Source organism: Symsagittifera roscoffensis, chromosome 3, assembly GCF_963678635.1.
Source record: "Symsagittifera roscoffensis chromosome 3, txSymRosc1.1, whole genome shotgun sequence".
NCBI lineage: Eukaryota > Metazoa > Xenacoelomorpha > Acoela > Convolutidae > Symsagittifera > Symsagittifera roscoffensis.
In genome coordinates this window covers 58,754,950-58,780,833 of record NC_087064.1, presented here as the reverse complement: position 1 = coordinate 58,780,833, position 25,884 = coordinate 58,754,950, and the positions used below count along the sequence as shown (strand labels likewise).

The 25,884-nt window shown below is 35.4% G+C and overlaps 1 protein-coding gene across 1 annotated transcript in view; it reads right to left on the bottom strand.

Moving 5' to 3' along the window:
- Positions 1-25,884, bottom strand: part of LOC134842183 (H(+)/Cl(-) exchange transporter 6-like) — a 57,899-nt gene that overhangs the window by 986 nt on the left and 31,029 nt on the right. The window contains exons 12-20 of the mRNA XM_063858401.1: positions 25,265-25,415; positions 16,183-16,336; positions 10,501-10,660; positions 7,630-7,736; positions 7,094-7,298; positions 3,964-4,061; positions 1,752-1,908; positions 1,391-1,498; positions 655-780 (exon numbers count right to left, since the gene is read on the bottom strand). Coding sequence (XP_063714471.1) covers positions 655-780; positions 1,391-1,498; positions 1,752-1,908; positions 3,964-4,061; positions 7,094-7,298; positions 7,630-7,736; positions 10,501-10,660; positions 16,183-16,336; positions 25,265-25,415 — 1,266 coding nt within the window. The remainder of the gene's footprint in view (positions 1-654; positions 781-1,390; positions 1,499-1,751; positions 1,909-3,963; positions 4,062-7,093; positions 7,299-7,629; positions 7,737-10,500; positions 10,661-16,182; positions 16,337-25,264; positions 25,416-25,884) is intronic.

Genomic DNA, 25,884 nt, shown 5'->3' with positions numbered 1-25,884 from the left:
CAAAGTGTGACCTTCTTTCAAACATAGTGTGACCTTCTTTCATTTCAATCGTTTATTGAATGTATGAAAATGTATTTCAAACTGTCTGATATAACCACTATCTTATGAGCTCAACATTTGCAAAATTCTCATTGATTTGGTCTGAAAGTTTTCTTCTTTGACGATTGCGAAAGACGAAAGAAAAAAATTATGTAGAAGTAAATTAGGCATAGCCAACTGACAGTTGGAAAAGAGTAATGAACGCAAGGAATCAAAAAATGACTTGATTTTTGAAAAAAATTTAATTTTTCGAAATTCAAGAAAAAACCTTTAAGGCTTTTTAACTTTTAGAAGAATTCATTTTTGACATTTTTGTGATAAAACTATTCCAATATGATAAAACTAAATATAATATAATTAAATATAATATAATTTTTTAATATTCCTGAAAAAAAAACAAAAAAATCAGCAAGACCTATATAAGTTTTTTTAAATATAATATAATTAAATATAATATAATTTTTTAATATTCCTGAAAAAAAAAACAAAAAAAAATCAGCAAGACCTATATAAGAGTAGTCACTACGTTCTTACTCTTAAAAACCACTACCTAAGTAAGTGTAGAATTAATCATATCTATGTATGGAAGGTGTGATATGTGGTGCTATGTCTTGCCTCTCCGATGCTGTTGACGACTGGGAGGTGCCGCAGTCCCATGGTGCGGAAGAAGTTGAACACCTTCGGCGCCACCAGGTGGGGAGACACTATGTACGGACTACTCTTCATGTAAGGCGTCACGTCCTACATAAACAAAAAGTACTAAAAACAAATAAAACAGACATTTGACGCCAAAATTTAGTTTCTTCTGTAAATCGAAATCCTCATCTTGAACTTAAGTTACAAAATCCTTAATTGACCCACTTCTGTGCCATATTTACTACTTAATTGGGGAAAACAAGCAGTGTTCTTCGAATTATTACATGAAGACATCCAGAGGCAGATCTAGGGTTCTCTCGAGGGGGAGGGGCGCTATTTCAAAAGTTCCTCAAAATTATTTTTGGTTTTTTTAGATCAACCAAATTGATTAAAGACAGTACTGTGATTATAATTCTTGCGCCGCAGGAAAATTTAAAAAAACAAGTAAAAATTTTTTTGAAAAAAAAATTGGTCGGCCTAAAATGGATGTCATGAAATAATACCAAAGGGGGTCCCTTTGGTTGGTGAGAGGGTCAAATCCCTGAAAATGGAGGCCTTCGCCCCCCACCCCTAAATACGCCCCTGAAGACATCTATATTCCGCTGAAAACCATCAGAATCCGTGTCAGTGAACCTTTTGAAATGAGCAGAAGTTTGCCTTAAGCATTCTTAGGTGAAAGGATAGCATAAGAATAAGTGTGGGTAATCAATCTTACCATGACGACGGACTTTGGAATATTGGAGAGGTCAAGGTCGGACACAGAGGGATACCTGGGGTAGTCCTCGATCATCTGCCAGTGGTCCAACTCACGCTGAGACATCGCCTACAAACAGGGAGTCAAGAACATTATTGGGGAATGTACATGAAAAACACACGGGACAGATTCATTAGAAAAAAGCTGTTTCCGAGAGAGTTCTTTGCATAGTGCTCATTTCAAATCTACGTTCGGAGAGAGGTAAAATTCAGATAGCGTTGCATTTTGATTAAATTATTATTTATGTGTTTATACAATTATGAAAACAAAAGCAAATAATAAAACATAAACCTCAGTACTTGATTAGACGACCCGTACTCACCCCTGCTTCTGGATCGTACCACACTTGGTTCTTCAGAAGTGTCACTAGTTGAGCCCGAGTTACCACGCCATGGAATCGCACTTTGCTCATTGGTTCAACTGGGTTAGTCTTGATGTCATTGTACCTGTCCTTGATCAAGTTAGGGTCATCTGTACCTCTGAAAAAGAACAAAACCATTTGACTTATTGTTCCAATCACTGAAGGTGAGAAGGAAACTGGCATGCAGGAGCGTTGTAAGTGGTCAACTGATATTTTATAAAAATCCCTTTCAGCCATGACTCGAACCGCAATATTTCGATAACACTTTTGTCGGATCGTGAAAAAGGCGTACGAATAATTTCGTCGGCTTTAGTGAGCAGTATTTGTGGTTAATGTTTTTTTGGTGTTAACGTATTCACTTATACCAATTTTGTTTCGCCAACAACCTTAATTTTTATGCCAACAATTGAAAAAATAAAAGCTGCTCACCAAATTTGTAAAATGATCGGGGCAAAAGATGAAAATGACCTTCGCTATAACCAGGTTGAGGTACTCACTTTAAGTTTCGACTTTCAAAGTCGAGCAGATGTCAGTGTTCGACCGAAAAAGAATAGTCGAGACAGGGGTTTGGGTCGAGCACAAATTTGAAACGTACCTCGAGCACTGCTGAAATATTCCTCGAGCACGGTCGAAAAATATCGATTGACCTGAGTCAAAAAGAAAAGTTTCTTCCAAACATCAACATATTTTGTTAAACCATTTTGACTCAAACTGCAAAAGAGTATCGCAAAACATGGGAAAAACAGCTTAAAAAAGTTGATATCGTCATGGCATTTAAATTGCAAATACCTCTTTTAATTTCAAACTGATAAAATAGCATCATAAAAAACATAAAATATAATGTTTAAATTTAGATAAATCGTTTTGTTTGAAAGTCGAAAAATATACCCAAATTTGGTCGAGGAAGGTTAAAACATAACTTACTAGGGTCAAGCACGGTTGAGCACATTTTTTTTCGGCCGAGCGTAGTCGAAACGTAACAAATTTTGGTCGAATCTGGGGAAAACATACCGAATTTTAGTAGAGACGGTCGAAAAAAAAAACAGTTTTTGGTCGAGACGGTCAAAACATAAGGTGAGCGCTTCGTCCCGGGAAAGAACCAAAACCAAAGATAGCCGGCAGCATAAATTTTTTACAAATAAATTTCCTGTAAAGGGAGATGAAATTAGTCTAATGAGACAATATAAGCGCTAAACTAACGTGTAAGCCACATGACAATTAAATAAGGGTCCAATTTTTTTTTTACAAAATCATCGCGTAATTTGTTCTTTTTTGTCATTTAGTCTGAAAAACGGAAAGTTTACTCGAAATCAGGACGATTTTTTAGAATTTGTTTTGGAATCCAAATCTTGACTTATCTTGACTTGCAGGCTTTCTTCGAATTGAATAAAAGGTGTTGGAAAAAAAAACATTAGCTAAACAATAATTGCTTCTCGTCACTTCAGTGACTCACATCAATAAAATTAGACTGAAAGGTCAGTTGGAAGTTGAAAGCATTAGAAAACCAATCGACAACAAGGATAGTAGGTGGTTGTGCAAATGGCACAGAATGTTTCAACTATAGTTTTTAAATAAAAATACATCACAAAAGTGTCGTTTTAATTCAAATTAAACTTTGTTTCAAAGTGCCGTTTCTTTTCTGCGTGTTGTAATGAAAGGATCTGAACGAAAAACTAAAACCTAAGCACAGTCAACAGCCATAGTAAAATAAACAAAACGAACAAACCGTTTTTGAAGAAAAATGATTAGAAACACAAAAAAAACTCAAAAAAATCAAAATATTTTTTTAATAGTTCTTGGAATTTTTCAAATTTTTCATTTCGAAAAGGCGCTAAAAAACTGAATTGTCAGCTAATAAGCTATTAATATAAGCTATTGTAAGTCTGTTTGCTTGCTTATTTGCTCGAATTAAAACAAAAATTCAAATTTTTTTTAAATCTGTTTGTCTCAATACTGGAACAACTTTTTGAAAATTTGAGACTGAAAGAGCTTAAATATGATATATCACTCGACCCTTTCTAATAATTATTTGTGGTACTTGCTACTGCGCGGAAAAAAAGTAAAACGCACCCGAATACAAGTTCCTTCTCATTTTTCAAATGGTCGGAACAATTGCATCCCTGCTCGTGAAATTCCCGCTGGTGAGAGTTATGTTAGCTAGAATGCAACTAACGGGAGAGTGAGGAACTGTGCGGTCCCGTCTGCCTTGGCAGCTGCCTCCGCCAGACTCTTTCTAGAGGGCGTCTGCATGGACTCCATGATCGAAGTCCTCTGAAACGACACATGATAACTAATCACGCTAAAATTCACAATTTATTCTTGCTGTCATTAAACGGACGTTTTAAAGAGAGTTAATGAAGTAACCAGAAAAAAAAACTTTTTCAAATCTCAATTTTCGATTTTCTATGAAAAAAGACGGCCTTAAAGCTCTTTGATTTTTAAAACAATTTATTAAGATTTTTGGATAAACTTAACCCAATCTGAGAAAACTGGATCAATAGGTAAACTTTATATTTCGCTGGGAAATCTGAAAGTTAAATTTTCCACAGAGGCGAAGTTGGAGCTTCGCGCCACTTTCGATACAACCTAAACATAAAACCAGAAAAAATTTTAAATGTTGAAACAAACAAGGTGAACTAAAATTTGTCCGATAAAAAATTGAGGAGCAGCTAAAGCTGGAGATACGTACGATATTGAATAAATTCGCTGTACTGATGCGACACAAAAAATGTGAATTCCAAAATTGGACTTTGCCCAAAACTTTAGTTATTTCTCTACTAAAATAGGTTGGAAAATTTTCCCCGGGACAAAATTTTTCTGCCAAAAATTAACGAGTCGCAGCTTCTGCAGGAAAAATTATCACAACCGGTTCTTTCAATTGAAATTTTCTTCTCAGATTTGATCATGTTAGTAAAAGAAAGTAAATTCTAAAAAACGGTCAAAAGACTTTCCAAAGCCCATAAATTTTTTCTGTAAAAAGCAGGTTGTGGCCGGTTAAGCAGAGAAGAATCCAAAAACTATGTTTCTCGATTGATTGCAACCTGATAATTGTCAATGTAGTTTTCGCGTGAAGTCAAAAAGTTTCCAAATAACTGTCAAAGTTTCAAAACTTTGACTTGTTTGATGGCCAAAATTTTTTTCTTACACAAACTGCTAACACAAACTGCTAAGCCAATTATAAGGGTAGGGCAGGTAGCTACCTGTTGTTTAGGTTAAACCTATAATGACAAATTTGTTATCGAAAAAGTCGTTAAAATGGTGAACAAATACAAAACTTGACATTTCCGAGAGTCTTAGTTTTTGCGAGAAAAATAGGAGTAGCCGCTTATAAAGAAAGAACTAACGCAACCTGTAATTGAACCCAAAATCTCAGATTTGGCATAGTAGTTTTCGAGAAAAGTCAAAAAGTTTCAAAAATTGGTCAAAAATCAGAGTTTTGTATATTTTGAGGGCCATAAATTTTGGGCGTAGTCGCATAAGTAATTGAGCTTTTTACAACCCGTTTTTTCAGTTGAACTCGAAATCTCATATATGGTAGGGTAGTTTTCAAGAATATTCGAAAAGTTTTAACAAAACGGTCAACAAATCAAAAATTTGACACTTACGAGGACAATAAAAATAAGTGTGAAAATCTTTGTGAGATGCCACTAACGCAGGGAAACTTCAAACCTACTCGTTATCTCCTTTGAACCCACGATATCAGATTTGAGAGGTTAGTTTTTGAGAAATGTCAAAAAAAATCACAAAACGGTCAAAAATTTGACTATTTTGAAGGCCATAACTTTTCTTGAGAAAAAAAATGCGCGTAGCCACTTATGCAGAGAGTTGAGAGAGTAATTTTTGAGAGGACAGTTTTTCAGATTTGAGAGGGTAGTTTTTGAGAAAATGAAAAAAATCAAAAATAGGGGTCAAATATTCCCCTCAGGTTGTTCGAAGGCTGTAGACAGAAGGACCGAACAACTAGAAACTCTAGGAGAGTATGCAGGCATTCAAAACTCTAGGCGGTCTCCCAATTCGTACGTTTTTTGTATGAGAAAAACTAAATTTTTTGCAAAAACTGAAATAAATAACCAAAACGAAAAAAAAAATAAAATTCAACAAACCAATTGGTAAGCAAACAACCAACTTTAAAAATGCAGAGAGGATAGTTCAAATTTTGCTTCAGTTGAAACAACCAAAAAGGTATCACGCCGATAAATAATCGTCCAATATAAATTGGCCCTAGGGCTTTTTTTAGCTAAGCAAAAAACAAGTAAATAAGAAGTCACGTTGAGTAAAATTATTAACTGTAGGAGTTAATCAAAAACTAAAAGCAACCTTGCAAAAAAAAATGCAAGCAAAAAAAACGATTCCAAGATTTTAGCCGACAACACATAAACAAACAAATAATTGGCCGGCAACTTGATTTGAAACAATATTTCCCGTTTAAAAAAATTATGTCCTGGTCAGGTTCGAAACCAGGAATTTTGCCGTCCCAGGCATATTCGTTACCTCCAGATTAAGTTGGCAGGGAACGCTACTAAGTTTGAATACATTATTATACAGATATAGAAATGAGTCCAGACATCCGGATGAGTCCTGTGAACAAAGTTGCTTACCGGGAAAAAATCGAATACCTGATTGCAATACCATTTTTAATCGCAAGGGTAATTATCGAAACTAGAACTCGATCACGTTTTTCGCGACTTTTAAACTTTAGCTGTTTGATAGTGGAAATTGCATTCCGCTCAACCATTAAATATACAACCAGCTTTTAACATGAACACGTTCTGTCACGTTTTTTTCACGCCATTTGCAACTGGAATAAACTTGAAGTTGAATTGAACTAGAATTAAATCGAAAGCCCAGTAAAAAAAACCATAAGAAGTTTGAGCGTAATTCTGGTTTACGTAAAAAAGGCAAAAAGACCCATTTTTGAAGAAAAAAAATTGCACCATATTAAATCTGGTGAAATTTAAAAGCAATTTTTTTCTCGTCATTTTTTGCCTAATCTCAACCCAATTTGAGAAAAACGCGTTTGAAATTTCGATGTTTTTCAATAGCAATTAAATATCAAGTTTTCCATGTTCAAGAGCATTGATTGTTTGCAATTTAAAACTTTGCAACGAATTATGTCCTATTATTAGGGTCTTTAAGATTTTACCGGCTAAAGTTAAATTTATGCGTATAGTTTTTGCTTATTAACACTTTGTAGTTATTTTAATTAATCAAGTGTTTCGTTTCATGTCAGCATGTTGTTTAGAAAGATAGAAACATACGAAGCAGGTTATTATTGCTTAAAATGCAGTAGTTTTTTAACCCACCCTGAATCGGAGGTTCTCGCTGGCAATTCCAGTCGGCAGCTGTTCGATCACATCCAATTCTTCCTTGTCGCCCTTGACGTTGTCGGGAGTGACGACCGGGAATGAGTTGTGGTTGGTTTCTTTGAGGAGAGTGATCACGTGCTGCACTGAGCTGTGTGGCAATATGCACAGTAGTTTGGAGGACATTATGTCCTTCGCCTCCAGACTGAAAAAGATTTCAACTCATTATAGATCCATCTGCTTCACAAAGCTTCAGCTCTTCATCAGCTTTGTCTGACCATAATTTTTTGGAGAAATGGGCGCTTTTGAAAATATCTCAAATTATTGTACTTCGGAAAAAAATTAGGAACGCTCGGCTCAAATGAATGTATTAAAATAGTATTTCGTAAAGTTTTTGAAAACCCATTTTTGGAGCATCTTTCAGAATTCGTATTGTGCTTTCCCATTTCATGGCAAAAAGGCAGAATGTTTGGAAAAAACTGTGAGGGAAAAATTTTCATTATAAATCTTCTACTCATTGGATGTTTGGTTCTTACTCGTCAACGCCCTCGGGTGCGTCCCACTCCAGGAAGGGGATGCCCTTCATCTCATTGTGAATATCGTACAGGCCAATGTTGAACAGATCACCCACAAACTTGGCCGACTGAAACACCCATTCATGTTTAAGCTTTTATATTCTCCACTTAAAAAACTGAGTAGCCATTGAAGTGTTGAAGACAAATTGAACAAATTTAGCAAACTTCCCCATTCCCGTGTGAGGGGAGATAGCTCAATGGGTACTTTAGGCATGTTTATAACTGCTTTAAATCAGTTTGAATGATATGAAATAATGATTCACATTCTCCAACGAATGTGAAACACAAAAATTAAGAGTGCAAAAAATAAAAACTCAAAAATACTTCCAGAATGAAATAAAAGCAATAAAAATGATACACACAAAAACATAGCCAACATACAGTTGGAAAAGAGTCATGAACGGAAATAAACAAAGAAGATATTGACTAGTTTTTTTTTAATCTCAACTTTCGAGCTTCAAAGAAATAAATAGAGGGTCTTAAAGCCCTTTGAACACCAATAACACTTTATGACTTTATGATTGATACTTTTTTTGCTAAAACTAACTGAACTTGAAAAAAAATTAGATCGATAGGTAAATTTTTTTTTTCGAAAATTACATTCCACAATTGAACCTGAAAACTACTTTCCACAATTCAAGCCGCAAAAAGAAATCAAAACTCAAACCGCAAAAAAAAACGAAACAAAAAACCATCGCGACCTATATAAGAGTCTGATTATTGCGTACATTATTGAGGGGCTGTCGAGAAATCCTTTCGGTATTCAGATACAAAAATAGAACAACCAACACTGGTAACTTGATTTCCTTGTAGCAGGGGTCTCCCAAAAAAACTGAAAAAAAAATTGATAGTTCATTTTCAGAAGTTTTTCTCGACATCATTTCAAATGATAATCAGTGGGTCAATTTTTTGCCTGATATTCATATATCGACCATATGCTGGCATTTAATGACTTCTTTTGTTGCTTTTAACCGTTTTTGCGCGGGCGTGAGGGTGAAGAGAACTCAATTGGTTATTCCTCCGGGGAAGGGGGGTGGGGCATGGCTCAATTAATCCGAAAAAAAAATAAACCATGAAAATATCATGTTATAATACTTTCAATAAGAAGAAAAGTACACTGTTTTCAAGCTATGTGCTTTAAAAACGTTTACGAAATTTTAGTTTAACATTCGAAGTGCACCAGCTTGAACGGACTCTGAAGGTTATCAAGCTTGTTGGAAAAGCTGAGAACAAAATTTCCAATTTTTGAGAAACGTATGTTTGTCAAAATTCATTTGATTAAGAAAAACTAACCTTCTGATATTTTGAATTGATTTGATATCTGGTCAATGTAAAGTCAACATGAGGGAATTGAAGAATGCCAAGCCCAAAAAAGCCTTCAAAAAGTCAGAGAGATATGAAAACATATCACACCGTATAATTGATCATAACTTCAAACAACTTAACCAATCGACAATTTTTATTCGTTTTTGGAATGTTATTTGTACAAGCATTCGAACTAACTATTAGATTGTCTCTAAAATTGAGCCAAAATCTACTCGGCTAGGACTAAATCAATTTGATTAATTTTGACAGAATATCTGTTTCCAAATTAGCCAGAACGTTGTATAGTTTACGCGAACGTACAGTTAACTTTTTTTTGTTATGAATACTTAATTGTTGTTTTGATTTGAGTAGTGTTTCTTCTCCTAAAGAAACGTAGCCAACAGACAATTGGAAAGTAATCAATTAACTAGTCAGTTTCTAGAAAAAAAATTCAACCTCGACTCTCAAAAATAAAAACATAAATATATGGCCTCCATGCTCCTAAATTTTAGTACAAATTTTTATTGACAATTTTTTGATGAAATTAATTCAACTTTAAAAAAGGATCAATCAGTAAAGCCGTGATTACGCTGGGAAATCAAAAACTTGAAATCTTTTTTCAAAACTAGAAGTTCATGTTTTCTCGCTTTAATTCCACGTTTAGATTCTGAGAGCGCATTTACCTAATATTTAGCAGATGAAGTTGAAATGACTTCAAAAAATTTATTTTCACACAAGCACATTAAAAAGTATGAATGCACATCTGTGTTTTTTAAAGATTTAAAAACTTTTTCCTGAAAAAAAAAACAAAAAACTACCAAGATCTGTAAAAGAGTCTTCACAACGTTCAGTGACTGTTAATCAATCACCTCACATTTTTCCTTAACTAATTCACAGCAATGTTAGGAGTTTAAAATTCTACATAGAAGTTTTGAAACTCATAAACGTGTAGCTCAAACAAGGAAAAAAATTTTTGTCTCACACAAGGAACTAATTTTTTGTTTCGTCTTATAGATCTGACTTCTTCAATTATTCGCCAACAATTTGTCCCTAAGAAAAATTCTGCTGAAGTTGAAGAACATTTTCGCTTGGTTTTATTTGCAGTACCATAAATCAAAATAATATACTGATATATGAGTCGAATTTAGTGCCTTAGAGTCTGTAATAACAACTTTTATCAAGAAATTTTCTTATACTGTATGTTAGTATAAATGTTATTCTACATGACAATTTTGCAACCAAAGCGCCTTAAATGATACCAAATCTCAGTTTTTGACTCTATTTCAATTTGAATAGTTATCTTTTGATTTTCTTATGTTGTTTTCTATGGTTATTGGGCGACACCCAAAAAAATAAGCAATACAATTGTGTCTTTAGAGCTTGAGTAACTTCAAATAAAACATTGTTTTGCTTTAAAATTTAAATTGCGAGCAGCAGTGGATTTCGGTGGTACGGGAGTACTAAAACAACGCCAATTTGTGGCTGAATGAGCCCAATCTTTTGCTTGCACCCAGTTATTCTACTAACAAGTAGTGTGAGCATGATGGGTAGACCGTATGTGATCTCGTTTGTTGTCTCAATAAGGATGACTGTAAGGCTGATCGTCATCCGTACCACTCCCCCCACAAATGCAGCCGAGCCAATTAACGCAAACGAGCCTGCATACAGAGTAGTGGTGTAGTTCCACCTAAAGTAATAACTTCTGTTGATTGTTTTTCGAGCCGTCTGATTTCACATATTTATTTTAAAAGTGTAAGGAATTACATATTTAATCAAAACTGAAAGTTAACATCGTTTCTCCGGGTTGCGTAGCAGTATTTAGACAACCGCGTATTCATACTGGTCAGTAAGCAGACAAATACTGTTCTAACCAATCAAAATCGAGACAAGGAAGAAATTAATAATTAAAAATAATATACTTGGTAAACTTGCTTTCTCATCTCGATTCTGATTGGTTAATACATTATTTGTCTGCTTACTGACGTGAATGAATACGCGGTTGTCCAAATACAGACCACACTCCGTGTATGTCTGGAAAGCTTTAACCTTTTAAGGAAAAAAAAACCCTTTATTCATAATTAAGATGTCAAATTAATTTTCAGCTTTTAAATACTGAAAGCAGATTAAACTTTCCAAGGGTTGCTTATAACTACATCTACTAATACAAGCCTGATTCAAATTATCCGGACCAACAAACAAGGTTTCAAAGTTCAAACGGGGTTCTTCTCAAAAAAGTTTTAGATTGACAAAAAGTGAACAGATTTTCCTGCAATTCTTAAAAAACATTTTAGCTCAAAATTTGGTAATTTTAGCTTTCTTAAATCATGAATTACGCTGAAACGACTTATTCAATTGATTAGAAAATTGTATCAAAAGAAGTCCCTTACACAATCCTGAGCCCAGCAAAAATCTAGAAAAAAAAATCGCTAACAAAGGGCGAAACGCTAAAAACTTCTATTCAAACAAAAATTTTGAGCTTTATGTAGTAAAAATGACAATTTTTGACTATCAAGCCAGAAGATATTCTCGTATACAAATTCTTGGAGATTTTAGCCTCGAAGAATTTTTTTCATTACGAGCCCAAACTGTGCATTCTGTTGTTGTTGTTGTTGTTTGTGGTTATGCCGAGTTGTAAGCGGAATCCGCAATCTTGCTACTTTTCTTCGATCTTCTTTGCTGTTTTGGATTCCACAAACAAATACTTAGAACATTGCACCGCTAAAAACGGCTCCAAAAACAGGCAAATTTGCGGAATCCGCAACTGTTTTTTTGAAATCAAGAACAAATATTAAGACATGTGTATAGTTACATTGAGCTGTTGCAGAATCCGCAACTGTAAGCGGAATCCGCAAATTGCAAGTGGAATCCGCAATTGATAAGTGGAATCCGCAAATTGTAAGTGGAATCCGCATTTTGTTTTCGTATTCCTTATATTTGCGGATTCCAATTACAGTTTGCGGATTCCAGAACAACTAGCTATATCTGCTTGTTGCGGAATCCGCAACAAAACAATTGTGCCGACTAAATTTACCTTACAGCTAATTGTACGCGGAATCCACGAAACTTTTGTAAATGTAATCCACTTACTCTTTGGAACATGTTTAAAGATTTGTCGCTGGGATCCAGTAACACACAGACTCAAAACTGTGCGCCTATCTAGTGCACAGTTTGTCCTCATAATGTTAAAATTTCAAACGCGGTTTTCTCAAATTGGGCTGAGATTAGGCAAAAAATGTCGAGAAAAAAAGTTGCTTTTAAATTTTACCAAATTTAATATGTTGCAGTTTTTGTTCTTCAAAAATGGGTTTTTTAGCTTTTTTACTTAAACCAGAATTACGCTGAAACTTCTTTTGGTTTTTTACTTGGCTTTTGGATTATTTCTAGCTCAATTCAACTTCTAGTTTATTCCAGTTGCAAATGGCGTGAAAAAAAAAACGTGACAGAACGTGTTCATGTTAAAAGCTGATTGTATATTTAAGATTTTACAATTTGCTTGCGAATAAAAAATTCTCAATTCCTGTAACCCAACTTTAACCCCAATTCCTGTAGCCCAACTTCAATCCCAATTCCTGTCATCAACTTCGATCTCTATTCCTGCAACCCAACCTCGATCCCAATTCCTGTAACCCAATTTCGATCACGATTCCTGTAACCAAACTTCGATCCCAATTCCTGTAACCCAACTTCGATACCATTTTTCAGAGAACGTTTCATTCAGCTTTCAAAAAATACAATCGAGCCGTCCTTCATCTAGTCTCAAATATTGAACCATCTCATCTCAAATACTGATGAGTGCGATGATAATTTCTGAACTAACTGACCATCTCATCTCAAACACTGATGATGATTTTATAACCAACTGAACCATCTCATCTCAAATACTGATGAGTCACTTAGCTGCCATTTCAAACTGAGCCATCTCATCTCAAATACTGATGATGATTTCTTAAACATAACTGAACCAACTCATCTCAAATACTGATGAGTGACTTAACTGCCCACATTTCAAACATGAACTGCCATTTCAAACCAATTTCAAACCATCATAAGCCATAAATAGCTTTCGATGATCATCCAATCATCCGATGATCCGATAAACATAAAGAAAGATTTGACATCCGCATAGTTAACCAATGTTTTAAGATTCGTTTGTGGATTCCGCTAAAAAAAATGAATCAGTCCTTGCTTTCAAATTGCGCGCTGCTATAGATAATAAATCAAATTTCCACCTCTAGCTTTTAATTGTTCATTTGCAAGTTCAGTAATAAATAAAAGTGTGGATTTCATTTACAATTTGCGGAATCCGCTTACATTTGCGGATCCCGCCTACAAATTTTGCAATTTTCACTTGTATTTGCGGATTCCACTTACATTTTGCTGATTCCACTTGCCTTTTGCGGAATCCACTTACAGTTGCGGAATCCAGAACAACTAGCTATATTTGCTTGTTGCGGAATCCGCAAAAAAACAAATGTGCCGACAAAATTTATGTTACAGGTTTTGGAACATATTTTAAGACTTGTCTCTGGAATCCAGTTTATACAGACACAAAAATGTGCTCCTATCCAAGGCACAGTTTAGCCTCGTAATGTTTCCTATTCAACAGCTTTTTTTGAATTATTTTTAAATCAATTATCTTGATAGTTTCTGCGTAATTTCTACCACTGAAAAACTTCCCAGTTTTGGGGTAAATTTTTGTTCCAGTTTTCGCAACATAAATTACACTTTTATAGTTTTGGTCATATTTTAAGCAGTTTTTTTCTCTTCACTTTCTGTCGAGTCCTAACTCAATTTGAGATAAACGCATTAAAATTTGTGTAGGTCGTTTTTTTCCGGATAATTTCAATTAGCGCTGTATTTTTTATAATACTATAATAAGACATTAGCCAAAATACAGTTGAAAAAAATGAAAGTACGGAAAATAACAACTAAAACTTTAAGAACTGCCAATGGTTCTAAAGCTCTTTGATGTTCATAAATAATCTATGATTGACACTTTTTTGATAAGATTAACTCAATTTGAGAATACTGGATCAGTAGGAAAACTTTTATTTCCGCTGAAAAATCTGAAAATTAAACACCACTTTCGAAACTAGAAATTGATCACGTTTTTTGTTTGCTGTTCGGTTGCCGACTTTGGATTCCTGTTAACAAATAAAATGCACGACACTTATCAAAAAATAAATCAAAAGTCAAGCCGCTAAAAATAAAATTTGCGCGTGAAATTTTTTTAAAATGATTTACTGAAAAAAAATATCACGGCCCTATTACAACTCGGGAGGATCTAAGATTTTCTCGAAAGAGGGCAGATTTTCAAAATTTTTTAGAAAATTTTGTCCACGTTTTTTAAATCGATCAAATTGATTTTCTGCATGCTCCCAGATCAATATAAATACCCTTTTTGATCAAAAATTGTGCGCTACAGGCTGATTTTTGAAATAAAAGGTCAAAAACACCTGTTTTAGGCATTCTTTGGAAAAAAAATTTGCCAAAATTGGCGTCTATTTGGTGGGCGATAAATCACTATATACTCCCCTTCAAAATTAGTTTATAATAGCGCCGACGGCGGCCTCAGAAAATTTTTTGGGTTGTTCAGCCAAAAATGTACATTACGTGACCAAACCATGCACTGGATAGGAGCGGAATTTTGTGTCTGGATGTTCCTCGATTCCAGAGAAAAGTCTCAAAGTATGTTCCAAAAAGTAAGTGGATTCCACAAAAAAAATTTCAGTGGATTCCGCATACAAATACCTGTAACGTAAATTTTATCGGCACATTTGTTTTGTTGCGGGTTCCGCAACAAGCAAATATAGCTAGTTGTTCTGGATTCCGCAACTGTAAGTGGATTCCCCAAAATTTAAGCGGAATCCGCAAATGTAAATGGATTCCGCAAACTGTAAGTGGGTTCCGAATTTTGTTCAATACCGAACTTGCATATGAACAATTAAGAGCTGAGCTGGTTTTCTTATCTCTAGCAATGCGGAATTGAAAAGCAAAATTTTAACCATTGTCAGCGGAATCCACGAACAAGTCCTAAAACATTGGTTACCTAAATCGGTGGATGTCATCTTTCAGTATTTTGGAAACACAACACCGAACAATTTCAATATATGGAGTCGTTGAGTTGAGAGTATATGGAACACACAGCATATCGACAAATTAAGTCAGTATTTGGGATTGTGTCAATCCCAAATACTGATTTTGGGAGCATAACGCCGAATAAATGCAGTAATTGTATTCATTAGGTTGAGAGTGATTAGAAACACAACACACAGCATATCGCCAAATTAGGTCAGTATTTGGTATTGATGAAATCCCAAAAACTGGAATAATATGGAATAAATATGGAATATATCCATTATTTGCACTCATTATGTTGAGAGTGATTAGAAACCCAGCGCATAGCAAATCGTCGAACTAGGTCAGTATTTGGGATATCATCGATCCCAAATACTGGTCAGTAATTGGGATTCAATTAATCCCAAACACTGATCTATTCTAGTAAATTTCTATTCAAGTAAGTTTATATTCTAGTGAAATCAAATGATGTACTTAAAAAATATAATTTAAAGGCTACTACACATATAAATATATGCAAAGGGAATCCGCGAACAAAATGCGGATTCCACTTACAATTTGCGGATTCCACTCACAGTTGCGGATTCCGCAACAGCTCAATTTAACGATACAAATGTTTTATTATTTGTTTGTGGATTCCGCAAATACAATTGCGGATTCCGCAAGTTCGCCTATTTTTTGAGCAATTTTGAGCGGTACAATGAGTTAGGTCTTTGTTTGTGGAATCCAAAACAGCATAGAAGATCAAAGAAAACTAGCAATTTTGCGGATTCCGCGACAAATCTGATTCCGCAAATACAATTGCGGATTCCGCAAATTCGCCTATTTTTCGAGCGATTTTGAGCCGTACAATGATTTAGGTATTTGTTTGTGGAATCCAAAACAGCATAGTAGATCAAAGAAAGTAGCAATGTTGCGGATTCCGCGACAAATCTGATTTTGGCCTGTTGCGGATTCCGCTTACAATGCAGAGAATACACAGTTTGGCCTCGTAATGCATGTCATGAAATAGTATCAAAAGGCGGACCCTTTGGTTGGTGAGGGGTTTGAATCCCTGAAGAGCCCCCCCCCCCCCCCAAGATAAACCGCCCCTGACGCTTAATAAAGCAAAACATAATGTTTAGTACTGACTTCATGAGAATGTTTCCCCAGATACGTCCGTATGCAGCTCCACACAGGATGCTGGGAACGAAAAGACCAGAGGGAACCAGGATTCCATAAGTCCAGCAGGCCACGAAGAAGAAGATGAAGAAGAAGATGACCAGGGTACGCAGCGAGAAGTCATCTGAAACAATTGATAAGAATGTGATAAGAACTACGCTTTTTGTTGTTAAACCGTAAATTTCTAAAAGTTTTGTTATACAGCGCTTCTTAAGTTAAGAATCTCAGAATTCACTTGTTTGCTATGATTGATTTCCCAAATATCTCACTAACATTTTTGGAAAGAGGTGTTCTGTTGGATCGTAATCATAATATTGACTTTGCCTAAAATGATGATATCTGTTTGAGACTGATTTCAAATCCGACTGACATCTAGTCACACAACAATCGTTTTGTTAACTTACAGTTTTAATTTTATATGTTTCGAAGAGATTTCTTTAATAGCATGATCCGCGGAGTAAATTAAGTTTTTGATGTCGATTAGTTTTGGTGCAAAAAATAAAAATCCCAAATTTGGCAGGCCTCTTCTCTTTCTAAAAAAAAAGATTTTTGCAACGATGCTAAGCCAACTTCGTCTTCTATTACAAAACCCATAAAGCATGCATACAAAAACTCACAGTTGGTTCCAGAGCATCTTTTTTGGTTTTTTAACATGCAATTACTTACGGATCACAAAAATTTCTTATGCAAGACAAAAACCCAGAAGCTGATATAGTGATTGATGAATTTTTTCTGCGATTGATGAATTTTTAAAGTTTTCACGCCCGTAGCATGGTTAATCATTAATAAATAACAACCAAAGGCATGTTTACCCTTCCAAGAATCCAAACACTCTTTAAGCAAGTATTTCACCCTTTTAACCAGAACGAAAACAATTTTAGTCTCGCATTCTGGCAAAATACTGGTCCTAATCAGTCGCCAGAAACTCTGGCATCGTTTACCCTTATTGCAAGCTTTTATAAACAATTTTATGTCCTTTTAATTTTAAAGTTTGAAAAAAACCCAAATACAAGCCAAACTGAGCTCTACTAAAAGTAAGCTAGTGAAAAGAGAAAACCTCTGATCAAAATTTCATTAAGTAAATTTCATGCACCACACTCTATCCAAAGGTTTAAGAAAAAAATGTCTAACCGAAATCTCACAGGAGAGGGACACACTTGACGTAATTATATTTGTAAATTTTGTCAATTTTTTTTAAACGGCTGGTTTTGCTTTCTTTTCATTACCCTATCTAAGATAATTGCCATAAGCACAATTTGCTCCCTTTTTTCTATCATAGTACCGATTCCCTTCCCAAGCCTGCTGCTGATCTAATTTTCATTACCAATCGCACTACCAACATTCACCAATATGAAAACAGCGATACAAAAAGAAATGAAAATTGCGGAAAGATGTACAATACAAGAAATAACCATTACTATATCTTCAGAAAAAAACCGCAGTGTCAGGCTCTTTTTTGATAACCAGAAATAAAATCTAATTTTCTGAGTTCAACGAGATCTCAATAACTGCAACAATTTCTGGTTTATTTAAAGTGTACCAACTATATAAGTTTGAGGAATCTGCTTCAACTAAGAATTCCCTGATTATTCAAATCAATGGGGGCCAAGATCGTTCAAATAATCGCTTACAAATTATTCGTGGTGGTTCTTTTATAATCTCCTGTAAAAGTTGCTAGCCCCGCGTAAATCTCTTACTCTTTTTATGGTTACTCTCACTTTTTTTAAAGTCAACCGAACACGCGTGGACAAAAAGAGCCCGCAAAGTTATATTCAATCAACACGCGTAACACGTAAAGTGAATCAGGTTAATGGAATTATCAGGTAAAGACAAAATAATTTGCTAGCGCTCGTAATAATGAATTAAATCTGGTTTAATAATATAACGAGCTAAGAGTTCAATTTAAGATGGGTTCTCCTAAATTGGTTGTCTCTTAAGCAACCCACGAATTCAATCTCTAAAATTAACCGTTTTCTCAAGCTTCTAGAATAGGTTCCCACTTCGATCCGCACCCAGTATAGCCAGTCTACACAAGAACTTAGTGTTAATCTCTCAAAACTTACGATCGGAACTACCAACTTCTCTCGGTTTTGGTTAATTTTTCTCTCTTCTAAAAGCCACATACCAATCGCCCCATAGGTATGTCTGTTTGTACACCGGTATAATTGAATATCCCCCTCCCATATAAGTCCCGGCATTCACTGCGGTGAATTCCACGTTCGTCCTGTAAAGTAAAGGTTCCCATAGGTACACCAGTTCTAAAGGCTTAAATCCCAGTGGCTATTCAGATCGCTTCAAGTAAATTGTACGTCCAACTGAACCTCAGCTAAAGTTTGCGTTCAAATGGCAGCAATCCCAAGGTTTTTATTTGGTTTATCCCACACATGTTCCAAGGGTCAATTAAAGGTCACCCCAGAGTCACCAGAGGTCAAGCAAAAGTCAAGGAGTTCAGAGCCGGGTGGGGTCCCGCTTGCCACGTTCCATTCATACCCGATTAATATTCCCCGAGTTATCACTTTTCAAAGGCTCATTATCACCTTTTCCGGGGATTGGCTATTAACGCCGGAAGGAGCCAACGGAGAGGGTTTGTTCGCAAGACGATTTTTTCCGGGGCTTGGGTCTGCTACACATTAACGCCATAAAATCAATATGCCCTCGCTCGTCATTTTCCGCATTCTGCCTTTTTCCGGTCCCAGGGGTATTTTCCCCAGTGCTAATAACTTCCGTTCGGACCGTCGGATTCGGTCCAAACTCAAACGCCATGCTTGTCTTACCACTACCTACCAACCCTCCACGTTTCCGCTTCCTAGGGTCACCAGAGGTCAAGAAATAGCTTCCGGAAGTCAACAGGGTCCAGGGTTTTGCATGCCCGGTTCAAATCATCTCTAGTATCATTCATGTGATTTTCACAATGATCCGACCAGTGGTTCCTAATCTGGGGGGATAGCACATTCTATTCCCCTCTAATTTTCCTCCAAAGACGGGACTGATTCCTGAGAGCTTGGGTTATTTTGAGCTTAGTGCTTTATTTAATTTTCTATTTGGCGAGTTGGCTAACCAACCTCACTAGCGTATTCCCATTATGTGTATTTTAACAAGATTATAACTCTTACTGTAACAAAGAGATTTGAATTACCCCCTTTGTTTTTCGGCTAAGTAGATAAGCGTCCTAGTTTAAGTGAGGTGTTAGCCAATTTTTTTTTTCAATTCTACAAACTGTATACCATTTTTAGCTATACGAACCATTTTTATATACCAAGTTTTGTCTTTTATCTAAAGAATTCTCATTTCACCCTCTAAGAAACAGTTAGTTTTGAAATTTAGCTGAAAAGAAATGCCAATCTGATCAAGAACGATCAGGACCCAAATTGGGGTTATCATAGAACCTTGCAGCTCCTGCAATCCCTCCGGCATTTGTCGCTCCTCGGACTTTTGCCGCTGCTGGTTTTTTAGTCTTCTGTGCGACTTCTGGGTTTTACTGCTGCTTGGCTCCAAGTAACATTTGCATCTTTTTGGGAATTTCCTACTCTTCCAGGTTTCGCTGCGGCTGGGTTCTTGGTAGCTTTTGTACCCCTAACGTGGTTTTACTATTCTCCGAGTTTCCGCGCTGCTGGGTTCCTTTGGGCTTCTGAACCCATTCAGGGTTTCTCTGCTGCTTGGTTCCGTGGGTTTCTTATTCTGCCTTGATGTTTTCTTCACTTCGTCTTTGGAATGACCTTCCTATGGTTTTTTCAACAATTTCCAATGAGTGCTCGCAAGGAAACTTGTTTAATTGCAAGGAAGGATTACGTTTCCCAGTTATTATGCTGATGCAGCCGCCTTTTGTCTTTTCAAATTTTTTAAGTCGCACTCACTCTCAATGAATACTCTGCATCGTACGCCTCCAACTGATCGTTTTTGATGGCACTGGTGTGCTTTGTCTTAGGGTAAGACTCTTTTCAGATTCTTTTAAATTTTTTTAAGTCGCACTCACTCTCAATGAATACTCTGCATCGTACGGCTCCAATTGATCGTTTTTTGATGGCACTGGTGTGCTTTGTCTTAGGGTAAGACAAATAGTTTGAAACCAATGGAGCCGTTGAAAAAGTGTGGAAGTGTGCATAGTAGCAGATTAACGTCTCGTGAAAAGCAACCGCAAAAAAAAATAACGGCAATCCTTTATGTGATTTTTTTGCAATAGTCCTGTTTGCAATCAGAGAGTTAATTAACTTCGATATTGGTCGGAGTCACGATCCGTATTGCTTTTAAAATTATTCTATTTCTTACCATAGTTTCATTACCTTTATATTGATTTTTTCCCGATTGGAGACGTAATCGTACTATTCTGATGGTCGCATTGAAAGTTTCTTGCTTTCTTTGTTTGGCCATGCGATCAAATATTTCTTCGGTAAGAAGCATAATGAGCTCGCATTTTTCAGTTTTCTGTAAATTGTTTAGAATTTTCTTCTAGAAAAAGAGCAGTCAAGTTTCAAAAACGGTTGACCTTGATATGCATTGCAAGTTTTCAATTCGACAAAAAATTTTGATTGTTTTAACAACGCGTTTTTCCAAAATATTGAATTGAGCCATACAGCTAGACGGAGTTGCCACGCGGTATAATTTAACTGTCGTCCTGACAGCCCTGAAAACTTTGAAGCTCAGGCCCTGACATTCTTACAAGGTTGTTTTCAAGGCAGTTCCTGTAGCCTCATCCTCTGGAGTAGCTGGCTCAACTACAGGGCCACCTACGACTTGGAAATCTTCAACATGTTCTTCCGAACGAATGGATTGCATTTTCAGCGGGACCAGCTCAGCATGCAATTTGCTCTGCCCTGCATCGGACCGGAGTGCTTTGACACCCATATTGCCCAGCGTATATGATTTCTTACAAAGATCACATCTGAACTCGTGTTCAGTTGTTGATTTACCAACCCTCAATTAAAACTCACCATCTTGAAGCCATTCTTCATTGAACTTACATCTTTCTTGACTGAATGTTCGCGTCTCTTACCCCTGAAAAAAATACAGTTTTAACGCTTTACTAAACCATTGAATATAAACTTTCAAGTAAGAACTAAGGCCAGCAACGCTTTCACGCTCCTGGCCCTGACACAACTTTGTTTGCCCTGACACGGCCCTGACCGCCCTCACAAGTTTTTGTTCGCCGTGACATGGCCCTGACCGCCCTCACCGCGTGGCAACCCCGCTGGAAAAAAGAAAAACTTCTAAAATTTTTCTCAATCCGAATGGGTTTTTAAATTCAAATACAACCTACTGACTGAAATATTTTAATCAAAAATTCAGAAAAAATCAAATCCCACAAAATTTTGGAAACGTGAAAAAGAATAAAAAAGAAGACGTTTTTCGTTTTTTTTTACCTCAAACATTTAAATACGACGGAGAACGTGGAAAATAAGATGAACTAAGGAGACGAAAGAACAAGGAGCACGAACTCAAATGATAGAAAAAACACGATAATAGGAACAGTAGACTACGATTACAAGAGAGATGAACAAGGATTGTTTGATTATTCAAAATCCACCCTTCAAGGCAAGCTGATCAAAAAAGGTAGAAAGGGACACCTTAAATTTTTTCAAAAACGATTTGACAAAGAACATACCGGAAGAATAGATAAAAGCTTGTCACACCTTACCGGGCAATCGCAAAAGAAATTTTCCACCCTGTGTAGCCTACAAGTTTATCATTTTCGATGATAGAGACGAGGCATACCATGCTCGACGACAGTTTTAAAATAGAGTAAGCCCAATGTATAGAAACAGCAAATATTTTCGCGAGCATTTGCCGGAATTTGAGGCAAAGCTTAGAGCGTTTGCAAAAGGCTTGGAAGTGACAACAGCACTAATACTTGTATCGTGTCATTTTTGGTGGCTAACCGAGTGAGAAAAATTTGCGAAAGTGACAAAAGCTCAGGACATTGTTCGTTTGCAGCCGATAGCTGTAAAATACAAGATATAGCAATAAACAAACAAAAAACCAGGCGAAAAAACAATGATGAGAAATCGTCATTTCATAAAAACCAAAACCCAGATAGGCTGATTAACCTAAATTGAGTCGTATTTAAAAACAAAGAAAACTGTAATGAGATAAATGTCTGATTTAATCTTTGCTTATGATTTAAACTTTTGTACACTTTGTAAATCTTAGGCCTCACTTGTCTTATTATTGACGTTTTTTGTAGCTGTTTCAAAAATCTTTTTTTCCTCAAATCAGAATTTTATTGAGTGAAACCACTCGAAGTATTTTTCATACAAAGTCATAGGAAGTGCTTTGCACCCAGTTGTGATTGTCCTGCCTGTGACTTTCGCTGTGAGTGGTATTCTTCTGCTGTGATTTACCCAGCGTTTAGGAAGAAGACAGGGGTACAAAGACACGAGCTCAAAAAAGAAAAAAACTCGAATTAATATGGTTGAATGATCTGTGGCTTTCGAGGAGAGGCCCAAGGTGTTTATTATAATACTGGCACGATATGAAGTTTTATATGTTTTTTGAATTATTTTTTCATTATGTACTTAAATAATTTACATTATTAGGCAGTTTTTGTCTTCACGCATCTCTTTGAAAATAAATTAAGGAGATAATTTTACCAGACGTCAGATTTTTTTTTCTGTCGAGCTAAAATATCAAGTGACCAAATCCAACCTTCGATTGAAATCGTTACTAATTTCTTTTAGAAAGTGCGCGATTATCACTAAAAATGTCGAAGAACTAATTCTAATAATTGAAACTTTGGAAAAATATTTTGCAATTGGCAAAATTGAGAGAGGAACAAGATTAAAATTGAAAAAAAATCGGTGCAGACAAACTACTAAAAAGAGGCAAAAAGGAAACTTCGACGATGGCAACTTTTTCTCAAGCATTCGAGTTCCCATAAACCACGAAAGAAATGATGATCCGACAAAAACAACTAAGCATCGAGTACGGGACAAGAAAAGATCACAATACCAACAAAAAAATGTCACAGAGGCTAAAATAATTGTAGGAAGTATTTTGAACTTGTTTTTGACACCACCGGTAAAAATAAACAAAAAACGACAAAGATTTTGATGAAAGAGAAGTGGAAAAAATTAGCAAAAGAGATGAAAAAGCAGCATAGCTAAGAAGCGACGGCAAAATTTTAGGGCCGGTTTAAATGGCTGAAATTCTTAAAACCATACAAATTTCAAAATAAAGTTATCGCACAGATTGCTTGAAGTCGGATGATGTTTTCTTGAAATCAAAAGTTAACAAAAAGGTCCCAGGGCTGACAGAGTTATAACTTGAGTGGTTAGAAAATAATTTTTCTCAGCGTGCGGAAGAACTGCCCAAATATTACGGTTCAAAGCGATGGGTGTAAACGTAACCTTAAAAGCTAAGGACCAATTTCATTACTTACCGCTATAAATAAATTATTTGAAAAACAAATTCACAATATAAAAAACGAGCTCTTCAAGGATCAAACTCTTCTAAAGGTTACACAATTTGGTTTTAGGCACGATTAAAGTTCAACTTACGCCGTAATATCCTTAATTGAAACAATCCAACTTGGGCGGTAGAAGCAAAATAAAATCATGCAATTTACTTTTCTTGATCTTGAAAAATCTTTCGACACGGTCGATCATATACAAGTCCAGAAAAGTGTTTTTCTCATTGGTTACGTGGTCCCGCTTTTGAATTTCTCACATCTTTCCTTGAAAACAGGGCACAATTTACGTATCATAGTAAAAGAAAAATATCACTGAAAATATGACTGGGAAACAAGGGAGCCGTTTGAGAATAGTGAAGTGCGCGCAGTTACAAAATAACTTATTGTGATATTGTGAACAGCAACCCCAAAAAAAATAACTTCACAGCAACCTTTAGTGTATTTTCTTTTTGCAATTATCCTGTTTGCATTCAAGAAATTAACAGTCTTCGACGACGGTGGGTTCACTATCCCTATTGCTGTCAAAAATATTCCATCTTTTTATGACAATAGTTTACCTTACTTATAGCCTTTGCAAGTGACATAGAATAGACAACATGGGAATGATTATTCATTGTATCGTCATAAATTTAAAAAAAAATTAAAAAATTTTCTGATGTGGAATTGGTATGACTAGCATTTTTCTTATGACGACAACATTTTTCTGAAATAGTTTCAACTATGCCCCAAATTTATTTGATTTGTTTCAACAGTTTAACGAGTTTTGTACTTAAACAATCATTCTCCATTCTAAATTTTGCATGCACAATATTTAATTTTGTGTGCATAACTTAGTCATGGGTACAGAAAACTAGGTTTTCTTCCATATTGTTTTTTTCATTTTTTTCTTCAAAAACGCTTAAAACGCCTATTTTTTTGCATAGCATGTTTACCTATGCCTTGATCAATGCCTGATTAGTTTTAAAAATCAATTTTCAAAAAAGATTATCTTTAACATTTTTTGCCAAAACTGACACTTCCAATATAGCATTTGACTGTTCTGCTCGGTTAAGCAAACAACCCTACTTATAGCTTGAAAAAGTTTCAAATTTTTAAATAATCAAATTTTTTCTTATGAAAAAATGCTAGTCATAAAATTATTTTCATATATGAAAAATCACTAGCCATAGATCATCATGCAATTTTCTATATTTTTGGAATTGCATGAAAAGTGTATGATTAGCATTTCTGGTCAACTCGGGTTTTGGTATTTTATCATGGTTGTTACCAAGGTTGATTTGGAAACTTTGTCCCATTTCCAAACCAAGGAAGAAAAAAAAACACAAAAGTACAAGTAAATGTGATAATTTGCTGAGCACGTTAAGATTGAAAAGTTTCTAGTTTGTTTCTAATTTATTCTAGACGCAGTGATTTTAATCCTCTTGAATGCGCAATTTTGAACTAGTAAAAACTATTTGATAAATAGGCGTATAAAAGTATTTCTGTACTTTAAACAAAAAATAAAAAATTAGTGTGCTCTATTTAAAATTAATAGAGAAAAAGAACATGATTTTGAAATTATGAGTCATTTAAACAAATTTTTTGTCGTAACATTCCTCGTGTATTTTTAAGACACAAGGAGCATTTTAAAATAAATGGTAAGAGACTGACCAACAGTGTGGAAAAGGGCCTTGACTGATGCCTCCTGTCCGTTGAAGAAGAGCGTGGCCATGTCATTGAACTCGGAGGAGGAGTTGCAGAAGAAGGACCTCCTGTCACTCACAATATCCGACGCTGCCGTGTGATTTGTTCCAGCCACACCCTAAACCGGTGTACATAAATCATTTTGTGCCCGAATTTATCATGTCTACTCTATTTAAGACAATACTGGTTGTGGAAACTTCGCATTATCATTTTTTTTTGTCGATTGAGAAAAATAAATGCAGATGAAAACTTTTACAGGCATGGCTTAAACATCATTGTGAAGACCCAAGTGTTTGAAATCATGAAAACAAACACTCAAGTATTTGAAATCTTGCAATTAATCCGCTGTAAGCTTTCAGCGCTCATTCAAAAAAACAAAAAAATCACCAAGACCTGTTCAAGAGTCTTCACTACCCGCACTCAGTATAAAAAGAAAAGATTCGATTTTATTAAAATTATAATTGTATTTTTATCAAAATTATATGCGCCAAATTTAGATGTTTAAATGATTCATAATCCAATATAATGATAACATTTTTCGTGATATTATAATAAATTATAATCAATTATAATTGATTACAATTTTT